The sequence below is a fragment of the Sphaerodactylus townsendi genome, linkage group LG13, assembly GCF_021028975.2.
Source record: "Sphaerodactylus townsendi isolate TG3544 linkage group LG13, MPM_Stown_v2.3, whole genome shotgun sequence".
NCBI lineage: Eukaryota > Metazoa > Chordata > Lepidosauria > Squamata > Sphaerodactylidae > Sphaerodactylus > Sphaerodactylus townsendi.
Window position 1 is genome coordinate 34,761,388 of NC_059437.1, and position 15,626 is coordinate 34,777,013.

General features: G+C 46.0%; 1 protein-coding gene across 1 annotated transcript in view; it reads right to left on the bottom strand.

Moving 5' to 3' along the window:
• Positions 1-4,875: 4,875 nt before the first annotated feature.
• The window catches only part of DEPDC5 (DEP domain containing 5, GATOR1 subcomplex subunit), a 62,471-nt gene continuing 51,720 nt past the window's right edge, over positions 4,876-15,626 (bottom strand). Inside the window, 7 exon segments of the mRNA XM_048514959.1 lie at positions 4,876-5,472; positions 6,745-6,827; positions 8,084-8,144; positions 11,386-11,557; positions 12,940-13,041; positions 13,043-13,110; positions 14,352-14,576. Coding sequence (XP_048370916.1) covers positions 5,180-5,472; positions 6,745-6,827; positions 8,084-8,144; positions 11,386-11,557; positions 12,940-13,041; positions 13,043-13,110; positions 14,352-14,576 — 1,004 coding nt within the window. The 3' untranslated portion in view covers positions 4,876-5,179.

Below are 15,626 nucleotides of genomic sequence, written 5' to 3' on the forward strand. Positions count from 1 at the left end.
AGGGAAAGGTTGTAAGTGCCTTTGAGTCTCCTTGCAGGAGAGAAAGGGGGAATATAAATCCAAACTACTACTCCTCTCCTTCCTGTCCATTACCTTCTTCTATGTGGTTATTTAAGGCAAAACAGACACATCAAGTGGGAGAGGCAGGCAGGTGGACCCTCATACACCTATCCAAATAGGGAGCAGATTAAGTCTATTGAATGCTGACAATGCTGGTGATAAGACTGTGTAATATTGACCAATTATAGAGGTGCCTGCTGAGTGGTGGTGGTGGGGAGTATCTGTCACAGCAACATTTCTTGTACAAATGTATTTCCTCAAGCCCTGCTTCTACTTTCCATTCTCTCTGCAGCAAGTGAGACCACTTGTAACACAATTTTAATTTTGTTTCGCTGCCAGAGCATCTTCCCTCCACCCACAACCTGCCTACCTAGCTCCACCCTTCCCACTATCTTGCACTGGACGTCTTCCCCCTCATCCTCCCCTTACATGTTGCCAGGTTACAGAAAAGAAGCTCACACAGGCTTAGCCAAAACACACCAACCACCACCTTTTCATGCTGACATATCAAGATATCAACATAATAAGAACATTGAGTGCTTGCAAATAACCAGCTTCTCTGTCTTCTGGTGGCAGCAGCAGAAAATGTGTGTGTGTGTGTGTGTGTGTGTGTGTGAAGGGAGAGAATATTGGCTATAGCACAATGTCCCCTCCTTTGGTAGCATGTGGTCCAGAGAATTACTTTGCTCTTTCATTTGGGGGGGGGGAATTATGTTTGGAACTGTAATATTGCTAAAAGTGCAGTTTAAAGGCTCAGGCCGTTTCCAAGACGGGCCCTGTCGCCTCCATCGCCGGCGGTAGAATTCACCGGCATGGAGGCTGGCGTCGCTCAAGCATGCACGCGATGCGGAGCAGCCGCAGCAGAGGCCGGCAAATGGCAGGCTGCTCCGCACGGAGCCGCCTTTCTCCCTGGCCCATCTCACCTTCATACGTTGCTGGCTGCTCATCACGCTGCCCTCCAACCTCCAGGGGTCGGAGGACAGCGTGGGCGGGCTTCAAACGCCAGCAGGCTTAATGACGGGACAAGGTGAGTGGATCGGCCAGGGAGATGGCGGCACTCTCGGGCGGCACGGTTCACACCGCCACCGGAAGACGTTTCCAACAACAAACCCTTTAAAGGGTTGTTGTTTAGGGCGCCCGACGCCAGGGGAAGCAATAGAAGTCGGCGCTGCTATAAGCAGCAGCGCCGCCAGCGTAAACGCATGCCTCAAGCGGCGCACGCCCCTTGTGTGTCGCTGCTTTTGGCCCATGCGGAAAGGGCCTCACCCAGCAATTTTGACTACCAGGTGCAATGAGATCTGTGTCTTTAAGAATAAGTGCCTTTAACAGCACATTGATGGGAGGAGTTAAGGGAATTAGGCTGAGGGAAATTCCCTACAGAAAGACTGCATGCCCAGGAGTGAGTGCCTCCTTGCATGTAAACAAAGGAGGAGACCGCACTACAAGACCACTGCACATTGAAGAATCCTGAAGGAAGCATTCCATGCAAAATCAGACATTTTGAAAGGTTGAAAATATTATTTCCCTGCTTTCCAGATACACAAAAATGAATGCTGATACTCATTTAGATGGTGATTTTACCAAGTTTCAACAGTGCAGCAATTTCTTAAGGTCCAGAATTTTTTTGAGTTTGTCCACATTTACAAGCGAATGTCATCAGTCACCAAATGTCAAGCATTCACATCTCCACCTATCTAACAAATTAGTGTTGGTACACAAATATTCTTGAAATAAACTATTATCTTCCTGTCTTTTAGACTGCACCACTTTCCTGTATATGCAAGAATCCCCTTTTAGTCTACTTGTACATTGTCCAGATTTAGATGCCATATACATTTATTTATTTATTTATTTATTTATTTATTTATTTATTTATTAATTAATTATATTTGTATACCGCCCTCCCCGAAGGCTCAGGGCGGTTTCCAACAACATAAAAATTTAAAACATCATAAATATAAGTTAATTAAAATACATAAAATATTAAACTAGAGATGGCTTCAACTATTCTATTCTATTCCCCCTTTTATGAACCCACGGGAGGCCAGATGTTTACTTATTATTGCGGTTGATATCATCCCTCGCTGGCTAAACGCCTTTGGCTGAACAGGTCCGGTTTTACAGGCCCGAAACTTTGTAACCCGCAGGGCCCTGATCTCACCTGGAAGCCTGTTCCACCAGGTAGGCCAGAGTCAGAAAAGCCCTGGCCCTTGTAGAGGCTAGCCGGATTGCCTTTGGGGCCAGGGATCACCAGGTAGGTCTGCCTCCGGGATGAACGAGGGGCCTAGAAGGGCTTATATAGGGAGAGACGGTCCCTTTAGATATGCAGGGCTAAGGCCGAATGGCTTTAAAGGTCAAAACCAAAACTTTAAACATGACCCGCACTGATCGCAGCCAGTGAAAGTTGGTATAGGACCGAGTAATCCGTCCCTTGCTGTTGTTGCCCCGAAAGGGAGTCTGGCTGCCGCGATTCTGTAACGAAGTTTCAGTTTCCGGATCATGGCCAAAGGTAAGCCCGCCAGAGAGCGAAGTTACAGTAGTCTAATCTAGAGGTGACCGTGGCATGGATCATGGCGGCCAGATCAGAACGTGGAGATATACGGGCCAGTTGCCGCCTGCCGCAGATGGTGCTGCCTACCGGGTGACCTGGGCCACCAATGATAGAGATGGATCCAGAGTCACTTTGAGGCTCTTTGGCGACGGTTAATTTTAACGCCTCGCCAAGAAGGGTAGGCAGGCCAAAGGCCACCGGACACTTCCACTCCAGCCACAGGACCTCCGTCTTTAGTGGATTCAACTTCAGCCGACACTTGCACTCAACCAACCAGCCACAGCATCAAGACAACGCTTTGGAGAGCATCAGGGGCCGAGGTCGGCTGCTCTCCATGTGAACAAGAGCTGGTGTCATCATTTATTGGTGACACCGCAGCCCAAAACTCCAAACTAGACTCCGCCAGGGTGCATGTAGATATTAAAAGCATCGGGAGAGTATCGCTTCCTTGCGCACCACCACATAATGGGCGCTTATCGCTTTGGAGATCTCACTTCGATGCCACCTGTTGTCCCCTCGGATTCGAGGAACGCAGATCAGCCAATTTAAGGCTGAATCTCAAACCCCGATACCAGCGAAGGCGGTGGACCAAAAGGTCGGTCTACCATATCAACGCCATGCGAGATCTAACAACACCAACAACGCCGAACCGCTTCTGTCCAAGTGTAGTCGGAGGTCGCCCACAACAGTGACCAGCAGCACCGCCTCGGTCCCATGACCAGCTGCCGAAGCCAGACTGGAAGGGATCCAGTACGCTTGTGTCATCCAGGAATCACCTGAGCTGAGCCGCCACTGCTCGCCTTTCAATTACCTTGCCCAAGAATGGCAAATTAGAAACTGGGCGTAATTGGTCGGATCTCCAGGATCTAAGCGCGTCTTTTAGGATGCCGGGCGACCACTGCCTCTTTAAGCCTACCAGGAAAACTCCTTGCCTCAAGGGAGCAGTTGACTATATCCAACAGGGTGGACTAAGCTCCTCCCCCGTCGGGCTTTCACCAACCAGGAAGGGCACGGGTCAAAAGGACAAGCGGTAGATCGCATAGCATCCAGGATCCTGTCAACATTCGCGGTCAGCGGCTGAAGTGGTCCAAGAAAGGACCCAAAGATCGCCCAGGGGCCTCTAGTTCACATACCGTGATCAATAGTGGCAGGGAGGGGATTGGCGGAGGGTCAGGACTTTGTGTGTGAAGTTAGTTCGCGAAAAGCCTCACAGCCTAATGCCAAATCAGTCTCTTTTGACCTATCGAAGAGGTCGCCAACGTCCTAATTGTCCTAATTACACGAAACAATTGTGCTACTTAACCAGCAGATTCAGCGAAGCAGCATGCCCGCTTCGCCTTCCTTCACTCTCATAGGACTTCATAAACGATCGATATGAGTGTCTTGACCCTCATTGGCACCGCCATAATTCGGCCAAGCCGCCTTCAGTTCCCTTTTCATTTTCCTCAGCTCCTCGGTAAAATTAAGGAGCCGGGTTGATGCGGCACGAGAGGACGCTTTGAGCTGCATATCACGACGGTTTCAGAGAGCCTGGTGTCCCAGCTCTCTACCAGCTCATCTAGAGTAGCCTTTGAAGGGCGGAGTTCCTCAGAGAGCATTTTGGAACCGCTCTGTCTCCATTAGTCTCCGCTGGCGGTTAAAATATGCCCGCCTAGACGGGGGCATAGGGAGCATCAATCCGAGCCTTCAGGACATAGTGGTCAGACCACGCACTTTCTACAGAGGATAAGACCACATGCACATTCCTCGTCAAGACTAGGTCCAGAGTGTGGCCTCCTTGATGAGTAGGGACACCAGTATTTATAAGAGAGAGGCCTAGCGTCGCCATGGATGACACTAGATCAGCGGCCACTGACGAGGAGGCCGAATCAACATGGACGTTGAAGTCACCCAGCACAATTAAGCTTGTGGGTGCTCCAGCCGCCACTCAGAGACGGCACTTCCAGAAGCCGCACAGGCTATCCTCACGCGCCAGGTGACCGGTACACTAGCAGGATAGCCAGCTTCTTGGTAGTCCCAATGAAGGCCTAGACACTCCATGCCATCAATCACCGGGACAGGGGACGTCCTGAAGGCGATAGTATCTCGGATGAGCATCGCCACGCCACCCCCCCCGGCCCTGTGTCCGAGGCTGCTGGACTGCCACGGTACCCCTTGGAGTGAGATTGTTGAGGGCAACTGTTTCGCCCTCTCTCACCCAGGTCTCCGTGACACACACAGATAATTATACATACAGATAATTATTAATAAAAGGGAGAACTGTATTTTATTTTGTAAATTTTTATTTGGTGTAGTATCTTACATATGCACACAAAACCATGAACATCATAGAAGGTTAGAAAGATTTCACTAATGATTTCAAGATAGTTATCAGTTTTCTTCAAGTTCAGTCTGAAGTTTTTCTCCTTTCTATTTGGACGAGAGCCATGTCAAGTAAAGAGCCTATCCATGTAACTTCACTGGCCACAGCATCCCGAAATCTTTGATTCCTAGTCATCTGATCAGGATTCTCAAGATGCTCTCCAATTTTTCAATACCTTGACCCTAATTTAACAGGATTTCTATCCTTCAGGGTGCACTGGCATGCATCTTCTCAAGACAGCTTGTCCAAAAGGAGACAAGCCGGTTATCCTTGTTCCCACAAAAGTCTGTGAAATCTTTCAACAATCGATCGGCAAATTTCTCATCACCTGTGGCACTGGACCTCCATGTCTTGGTCAACATAGTATTGTATGCCCAGTTGTAGCCAATGTGCTCTTCACAGAAGACATTTTGATTGGTAGAGCTAGTAGAATTGCGCCGTCGTCTCTGCTGTCCAGAGAACTTCCGCTTGGAGTATGGCAACTGAAGAAACACAGTCCCTGAACAAAATGGAACAAGGTTTTAATGAGCAACAACCATATCTTGCTGCAGTTATTTAGAAGAAGAAGAAGAGAAGAGTTTGGATTTATATCCCCCTTTCTCTCCTGTAGGAGACTCAAAGGGGCTTACAATCTCCTTGCCCTTCCCCCCTCACAACAAACACCCTGTGAGGTGGGTGGGGCTGAGAGAACTCCGAAAAGCTGTGACTAGCCCAAGGTCACCCAGCTGGCATGTGTGGGAGTGCGCAGGCTAATCTGAATTCCCCAGATAAGCCTCCACAACTCAAGCGGCAGAGCTGGGAATCAAGCCTGGTTCCTCCAGATCAGAGTGCACCTGCTCTTAGCCACTGCTCTTAGTCACTACGCCACTACTGCCCCCTTTAGCTATGAGTTTTGTTATGATGCTTGATAGGAAAGTGAGAAAAAAAAGTGAGAACAGGCTTAAGCATGTTTGCTAAGGTTTGTTCTGTTTCCTGCAAAAATGTAATTTTGCAGAGAAGTTGAAATTCTGCCAAGAATTCCAATGCACTCTTGCACTGCTTGCTACTGCTTATTACCAATACCACTGATTTAAGAAATCTCAAAAGAAAAGAAATCTTTGGAATGCTTTCGAATGAAACAGACCTGGCACAATTAAGCAGGTAGGCAGGAAACAGGGGAAGGGGTCAACACATATCAGGATTGGTGACAGTTTGTGGCAGCATCAGCCTACAGCCAGGGCTTTATCTAAACACTAATATTGTCATCTTTGCCTTCCCTCCTTCTGGTTAAAGTAGGGGTAGCAACAGCCCCTTCACCTGGATTTTAAAAAAGCACTGGCACTAGGCATGTCCAATTGGCCATGCTGGCAGGGGCTGATGAAAATTGTAGTCCATGAACATCTGGAGAGTCATAGATTCGCCACCACTCTAGTCCCTGTCTGCAGCCCCTCTCCTGACTTTATGTGAGATTACTCAAACGTTTTGGGTCTGAACCAAACCATGAGGATTCTGTACCTAGTCCCTGCTGGCTGCTTACTGGATCATCTTTGGCTACTGTGTTTCCTGCCTGTAGATGAGCTTTTATATGATGGGATGTGGCTCCTAATGCAGCCTCAGCAGATGAAATTACCCTGACCAGCAACCTATCTTAAATTCATCCCTCAAATAGCAAGATTATTGCTGCCTGCTGGCGCTGCAGCTGCCTGCTAGTTGACTGGCAACTGTATCAGAGACTGAAGTCAACCAGCTGCTCCCCAAACGCATAGCCACAGGCAAAGAAAAACATGCTCACCGGTAACATGGATATATTGGGGCTTGTTTTCTGCAGGGAAGTTGAATGCAGAAGCAGAATATTTATCTTGTACAAATCCGAATCTGCAGAGAACAACACATGTCGAAGAATTAGGTAACGATGGAAACAAGCAGAAGGAACCCTGAGAGTTTAAGAACAACAACAAAATAGAAGTTGCATGGCTCAGCAGGATCATACATTTTAGGCATCTGAGCCCCCAGAGGTTGGCCAGAGAAAGGACTCCTTTGACTATAGGGAGAAGGCTGCTGATGCTCACAAGACTGCCACGGTCCTCTGTACATAAGGCTGCCTCTGAAGACTGGTCAAAGGTTTCAACTGGTGTGGCAAGGGGACTTGCCAATGTTAAGAAGTCCTAAATTGGCAGCTACTTTGCTCCATGGAACAATTTAAATGTTGGTTATTACATGTAAAGCCCAGCACATCAAATAGCCAGTTTACGGTCACAGCTTTTCGGAGCTCTCTCAGCCCCACCCACCTCACAGGGTGTTTGTTGTGAGGGGGGAAGGGCAAGGAGATTGCAAGCCCCTTTGAGTCTCCTACAGGAGAGAAAGGGGGGATACAAATCCAAACTTCTCCTCTTCTTACTACTTGGGTAACTGCCTGCTTCAACACATAGCTACCCACTTACTAAGATCACTTTCACAGGCCCTTCACTGTGTCCTTGCACTTGCTAAAGTAGAACAGATTGTCACTATGGATAGGGCCTCCTCTGTTGTGGCACCTCTGCTGGGCGAAAAGCCTGTTAAATTTTCAGTACCAGTTCTGTTTACCCTGCCTTTATGTTGAGCTTGGTTTTTTGGCCAACATTTTCACTGTTCTTTAGAGTTGTTCATCTCCTACTGTAGCTTTCATTCCTTTCAGCCTATTGTAATTCTTCTAAGCATTGTAAAGCTGCTTTGAAAGCTATCCAACTGAGTGCACGGGCCAAAAGTAATTCAAATAAAGAGATCCCATGGAGCTGTGGTGGTCCAGTCACCTGTCTGACCTCTCCCGAGTTGGTGTACAATCTAACAACCAACTGTGGCTGCAGAGCTGTTATAGAAAAGAAGTTGAATCTATTAGTTTGGCCTCTCTTCTGAGCCAGGGATTGGTCACCCCAGGAACACCATTATGGAAAAGTCAGAAAAACTCATGCAGAATCCTAGCTGTTAGAAACAGCTTTGTAAATATTTCCTAGTTCCATTCCAAAAACACAGACTACAGCCCCTACCCCACTTGATCTCTCTGTTCCTGAGTAGGAAATGGTATCTCTAGATGTGCTTCCAGCCCTTCTAGGGCTAAGTGGACATTCCTCTCATATACTTTAAGTTCTGCTTACCTGTATGCAATTACTTCTTGGAGCAAGTGCATGCGATCCCAGTAAGTCTCCGGTTCAAAGCCTGAAAGAGAATCACAGATGAAGGGATCATTTCCTAAATGGACTGCTTTTATATCTTCTAGGTGACATTGGGGGTGGGGGGAGAACAGAGTTGCACATCTTTGTTGTGAAGGTCTTCTTGCAGTTGGCTCCACTTCCTTAATCAATTCTGCTTTCCCACACTGACTTTCTCAAGTCTTGCTCTCCTTGGCTCAGCCGGTGTATGCGTAATGCTTAATCTGTATAGGCCTTTGCACAATATTTCAGGATCCCTGCTTAAGAGTTACAGACAGGAATGATGGGCTAGAAATACAAATCATGGAGACAACTTACTGAATTTTTAATTACATAATCCTTAAAAGGACCATTCCTTTGTAGTCTCTGTTTAGCTGCTGTGAGGAATTCTCCTTGTATCACTAAACAGCATTTCTAAAAACTGAGAATATGCTTCCACAAAACAAGATGGTAATTTTCTTCCTTTCCCATAGTGCTGTGAACTTGAAGGGTAACCATGGCAACAGAGAATTTCTTAGAAGTATGGCAAACAGAAACCTAGACTGGAAGGAAGAGCGAGGACAGCTGAAGGAGGCATACAACCACAGACGGCCAAAAGGAAAACTGAGGGATGCCAGCTAGATTTTTAAAACGTTAACAAAGTGTGGCAAAAAGGAGCACGGCTTTATACAACAAAGCTTATCCGGCACCTCAAAAATATTCTAGTAAAGCTCTGTTGAAGAGAGATAGCTTCACTGCTTCTCAGCATCATCCGTGATTGAAAGAGCTAATCATGCCCAATATATAAATACAGCAGAGGAACCCAGCCTCAAGGGAGCCTTTTCTGCACTGGGCTTTGCTTGCTTTAGCTGGGAGATGCACCTGGATTAGTGATACACACGAGGTAGTGTGGTCAAGTAAACTGTACCCTTATCCATTCTAAAAGCAGGACTTTATGGCTGGAAGAGTAAACTGGGCCCTCAGTTTTAGTTAAGAAGGGGGGAAAGGGCCTAAGATATCAGGCATTTTGGAAAGGCTTGCTTGCTTTCACAACAAAGAGGTTTGGAGAAATCAGACTTCATCCCCCCAGGTAAATCTGTGTAAAGATTAGGGAAAAATCAGTGTTTAATCTGCACTCGGCTAATGCTTAGAGGCTGGTCTTATATTGCCTTCCAAGGTATGACAAAGGCTATTAATTAAGGTTTTCATAAGATTGGGAATCTGCCAGGCTAGAATTGAAGTTGTTATGTGACTACATGTCTATGTACCATGTCAAATGATCACATGGAGAGTACTAGTTTTGCCTAGAATTTTGAAGCAGGTAGGTGGGGCAGGTAGGTGTACATGAAAGAAAGAAGATTGCTTTTACTGAAATCAGCGGAGAAAGTAAGACTCAGAGATTGGGGAGGGGGGTGTTGGACAGGCAGATGCCCATCTGGAAGAGGTAGGAGAAGCCACATGGACAAGCTGTAGAAAATATGGCTTCAGGAAGGACCGAACCCCTAATCTGGCCATTAAGATTATTTATTTATGGTATCTCTGTTCTGCCCCCTCAGTCTGAAAGCTCTTGAAGTGATTCACAAAAACAAATATCTTATTATACTATACTATTATACTAAGTACAAATATACTTATTATACTATTATATTACATACTAAAATGCTCCCCAAACTAAAATAACAGCAGAAGACACCAAAAAACTAAAAGCAGCACATAAAAAATAGCATTGATAATAGAACAGAGCAAACTAGCATTAAAATAAATCACAACAAACATAGAGCAGGAGACACTGAGGAAGGTGATATGTAAATGATGAGAACAGAATGGTGTTCGTGCAGATATGGAATCTGGTGAAGCTAAGATTATTTTCTCAATTCACTATAGGAGAGAGAGAGAGAGAAATTTTAAACAAAGGGAGAGAGATACTCTTTATTTATTTGGCATTGGTTAAACAGACACACACACATCCTGCCTTTGTGCGTAAAATAGCATCTCATAACCACTCTATATAAAAGCCTAAAGTGGGCAACTGCTTACAAAATCACAAAGAAAGGTGGGGAAATTTCTGGATGGATGTGAATGATCAAAACAGGGAAGTGGTGGTGGGAAATGCTGTCAAGTCACTTAAGGCAATCCTGTGGGGTTTTCAAGGCATGAGAAGTTTGGAAGGGGTTTGCCACTGACTGCCTCTTTGGTCAACACTCCATCGAAGCCGCCGGTCGCGATCGACGTAATCTCGACGACGCTGGGGACCGCCCTGACGTGTCGCTTCATTTAAAGCCGGCATCGCCGCCGTTCGGGGACGCTTCGCCCTGTTTCGCTTCCGGTCGAGCAGGGCGTATCCCGCGGCCCGGCGACGCCGGAGGGCCAGAGAGAAGGTAAGGGAAGCCAGGGTGGGGAAGTTGGAAGCTGCTGCCGCTCGCGACGGCAGCGTAAAGTTTCCAGCTGGCATTTCAACAAGAGCGCTTCCCAGTTCTGGAAAATGCCAGCGTGACGGGCGAGCGGCACGAAGCGCAGTTGCCTCTGTATCGGTGGCCTGGGGACGGCGTTTTTGCCGTCCCCAGGCCGCCATATTCCGCCTGTGCAGAAACGGCCAATGTGAGCTGAGAAAGTTCTGAGAGAACTGTGACTGGTCCCAAGGCCACCCAGCAAGCTTCATGTGGAGGAGTAGGGAACTGAACCCGGTGTTCCAGATTAGAGTCAGCCTGCTCTTAACCATCACACCACCCCAGCTCTCTAAAACAGACGTGCCTTCCAGCTTTCCCCGTACATTTAGGACAAAGTGGTGGAGACTGGCCAGAAAGGCTTATGGTTCTTTAATGGAAGAAGAGTCTTCTGAGAATCCAGAGAACTAAACTGGCACAACGAAATAAGTTTCTGGTCATGGTAAAGGGGTAAAGGATTATTATTTCACTTGGGGTAGTGACTGAATGAGGTTGAAAAAACAACATTCAGGTCAAGAAATTGGGGATCTGGGGGCAAACTCTATCAAAACATGGAATGTCTAATCTTTGACTCAGTTCCCCATTTCAAATCTTAGTGCCCAGCATTCTGAAAATGAGCTTCACCCACAAAGGCAAGCCTTTTACTAGCTTGTTTTCTTCTGCTTCCAGCAGACAGGCAGTACATGTTTTTAACGTTTTCTCCTTCAACACTGTGGTTGACAACTCATCTCTTCAAATGCAGCCAAGTCTAGATTTTTCAGGACATACATGCACAGAGGCAAGAGTGTAAACAAGGCTCTTGACACCATAAGACAGGAACCTTACCATCAAACAGGTGCTCACTGCCCTCCTTCAGCAACGAGCTGACACTGAGTGGGATGAACAGCTGTGCTCGAAGAGGGTCCCCATACAAGTAACTGGGCAGTGCAAATGGACCTTCCAGGACTGGAACTAGCAAGAAGCCACAGGACGTGGCTTTGCGATGCCAGCCCTGAACCTGTGTGGAGATTGAAAGGATGAGCTATGAGGAAAAAGAACAGAGGGCAAAAATGGTCCAAGCCTACATCATACCTTTCAGAGAATGCAACCTAGGCATGCAACAGCCTCTCTGAACATAAACTGCCTTGGAGATGGGAATGTGCAGCATCCATGGCTGAGTCAGCAGAAAGCTTGGGAGAAGATTACAGCTGAACAATTCAGCCATCCTTTAATGGGTTTTTTTTCCATTTTCCCTGATCAGCATCCTAGCATAGACAAACACTGCTACTCTTAACCAGAGAAGCAAACATTGCTACTCCATCAGTCAGAGCTCTGCAAATTGCTTCAGCAGCAGCAACTACTGCTCTTATTTGAACTGTATGTTAATATGGATAATCGGCTTCGGTAAACAAGGAGTCGGGCTTAATAACTGAATCTAATCAATAAATGAGTAATAACATGAATAAGCAGCAAATGTACAAATATTGCCAGGATTCAGGCATCTGATTTAGTCATTCACACCTCATATGTGCAAGACTGTCTCTCTGCCACAACTGCTTCACTCATCTGACCAAAGACTACCACGCTGCAAATGGGAAAGATCAGCAACTGCCCATACTTGTGCATTCTCTGTTGGGGATCCCACCTTATAGAATGGCCAATCAGAAAAGATCAAGGAGACTCACAGGCTTCTGTCATTATGCAAACGATGTAAAACAGAATAGTTAGCAGTGCATTTTTATAAAGGTAATAGGGTTATGTTATAATGAAATGGTTCAGGAAGAGAATGGGAACGTGGACTACTGCTGCACATGATATGTATGTATTATCTGTTTTCTGGGTGTATTATCATGCTTTAACTGCATTGTTTTCTACTCATGTAAAACCATTTTCTGCATTGTTTCATGTATCATGTCTAACAGTTACGCTTTGTTTCAGATTTCTTTAATACTAGTCCTACTGAATTGCTTACCGGATGTCTCATCCTATTGATTGCATTGACTTGCAATCAATTACATAATCTTCCTTGAGTTTCAGTGAAAAAGGTGGTCTATAAATCATGTAAATAAATAACACTTCAAGCTATTCTACAGGAGGAAAAAAAGCCTGAACTAAAAATGTAGGGTTCTCTCCCCAATTTAAAAAAATACATGCAATGCACGGCACACAGATTAGCTGTCCAGTAAATTCTAAACAGCTCTCTCTGATCTTTTCTCCAACAGAACATCATAACCTCCCTAATCCAAACAGCATCCCAACGTTACTATAGGTCATGTGAAATGCCAGACAAGACTCCCATCAGCTGAAAGGAAATCCCAACTAAGCAAAAACAAACTACAATTCTATATCACCCACCACAAAGAAATGTTGGGCAGGTGGGCATTCTTCCTGAGATCTTACCATCTCAAAGAGAACTGCTGCCGTTACAGCCATCCAGTGGAGTTTGACCTCAAAGGCAGCATTGGCGGAGAAACTACCATGGTAGTAGCAGCTGCACCATTCCCAGGCGGTCTGTGCGATTGTTGATGTCCACATCCAGTGTCACCGTCCGCTGTTCAGGTATTGTGGCAGCTGCCGAAGGCCAGGAAACCAGCACAAATAGGATAAATGGAAGAAATAAACTGCCTGGCAATTTGCTGACTACATGTGGGATCGAGGCAAAAAACTGTCAGCCTGGATGTGCATTATTATAATAATGAATTCTGAATCCAAGGAAACCCACAACTTTGACTCGGGGGGGTTCAAACTACCAAATTCCAGCTGAAAGGGGAAAGACAGTGCCGGAGGTAGATGGCTGCATGTAGGTTTGACTGTAGTGGCTCTGAAAATATTTAAAAGAGGACCTGTCCTTGACAATTCTGGAAAAAGGCACTTAAATTCTGCTTTAGCTGTCCCCAGGTGTCCAATCTCCAGACACTGAAATCAAGCTAATTCATTCAGCAAAGAAAGAAAACTACACTTTTTCCTAGCAAGAAAGACAGCTTGGCTTTCAGGGATAGACTGAACAACTTCCCCTGCCAGAACAACACTGGAGGCAGAGCAGATGCCGGCTTTTTTTTTTTTGCTTGGCTTGGCTCTGAAGACATTAAGGATCCGCAATCCTGCGAAGAGGAGGCTGAGGTGCTCAGCATCCAAGCAACTGCCTTCCTAAAACCACCAATAGGGGCTAATATCTGGAGATAGAGGGGAGCAGATGAAGATGCAAATATTGAAGACAACTTTCTGGTTGGAAAACCAGTATATACAATCAAATTCTGTCGTCACAGAGAAACCTTTTTGGCACCCACCCACCCCGGATTCAAAGCAGTTTTTTAAAAAAACAGAACAGGATCAAGATTTTCTTCTTCTGCATAAATTTCTTTGTTGCAAGACAGTCTCTTTCCCTCTGAACCTTGCCAAATTTCACCAGCAGGGCAGAGGGATGGAGTCATTAAAACCATGCTGAGGACAATCCCCACAAAGTCTGCTATACCTGAAATCCACTAACATTTTTAAAAATCATATGCTTAAATAAAGCATTTTAACACAACTGACTTTCAGTGGGGCCTAACTTTTTCAGATGACTGTTAAATTTGTTTCCAATTTCTCTGCGGACACCACAGAACATTCCTCTAAGTAACAGAGAAGAAGGGAACAACTCAGGCACAAAGGAGACACCAGCAGCTGAATGTGGGGCAACTATTAACTTTCCTCTCTGTTTCATCCATATAAAAGCAACAGCTCTGGGACATTATTTCACTGGACTGGGTGAACTCACCCAGACTTGGGCTCCTGCTAGCCTTTTTTCAACCCACCTTCCCAGAGACAGTTACCTAACAGTGCGGCTGCCTGGCTCCGCCCTCCGAAACTGCGGCTAAAGGAGCTGTGTCTGCTGGCATACGAGGCTGGGCGGCTGGGCAACCAAGGAAGAAGAAAGGCTGGGATTTCTGAGTGCAAGTGCTCCTCGGCTACAAAGGCCACTTCAAACCACTTCCGTTGGAAAGTAGAAAAATCATCCATTGCTGCTGTGTGCCACATGGTGGGCTGCTGCATCCCCACTGGAGAAAGAGGGCACAAATAAGGAAAAAGAGAGAAAGAGAGAGAAAATAAAGCCCACTGGAAGCACAAGCTGGTACTTTTAGCTATGTGATCAATATGGGTAATTAACTTTGAGGCTTGATTCCCTTGAAATGTGGTGTTGGAGAAGAGTTTTACGAATACCATGGCCCACCAAGAAGACAACGCAGCTGGTTCTAGTTCAAAATCAGCCTGAACTCTACCTAGAAGCAAAAATGACTGACCAGTGGTTCTCAACCTGTGGGTCAGGACCCCTTTGGGGAATCAAACCACTCCTCATCACAGGTCGCTTAAGACTCTCTGCATCAGCGGCAGCCTTCCATCTGTAAAATAGATAAATGATGTTAGGGTTGGGGGGGTCACCACATCATGAGGAACTGTATTAAAGGCTCATGGAATTAGGAAGGTTGAGAACCACTGAACTAGACTGATGCTACTGTACTTTGGTCACATTATGAAAAGACTCACTGGAAAAGACAACAACAATAAGAAAAGTGAAAGGCAGCAAGCAAAGAGGAAGACGCAATATGAGATGGATTGACTTGGTCAAGGAAGCCACAGGCTGCAAGTCTGCAAGACCTGAGCAAGGATGTTAATGACCGGACATGTTGGAGGACATTCATCTATCCGAGAAATGCCTTCATAAGTCAGGTAGCTTTACTTGATGGCACTCAAAATAATAATAATAACCACGCAGGTTATAGATTACCTTCAGGACTCTTGAGAGAAACATTAGTATTTTTCCTCTCAATTAATTAACACAACCCAGAAGGACATTCTTCTGCAAAAATTCTCCAGTAGATTCTTGAACCGAATGGGAGCTACACCTCAAAGTGATACTGTGTTTTTGTGCAGCTGCTCTGATTTCAGTGGGTTCGTTCTGTCTGCCTCCCATTTACCACTCTAAAAATTATATTGGAAGAGCCCATGAAATTAGGTTCACCCATGTAGTAGACGGGGATCATGATCTAGTATGCAGGCCCTGCCTGGGCAGAGCCTTCACTTCAGTCTGATGGTAGAAATTGCCTAGG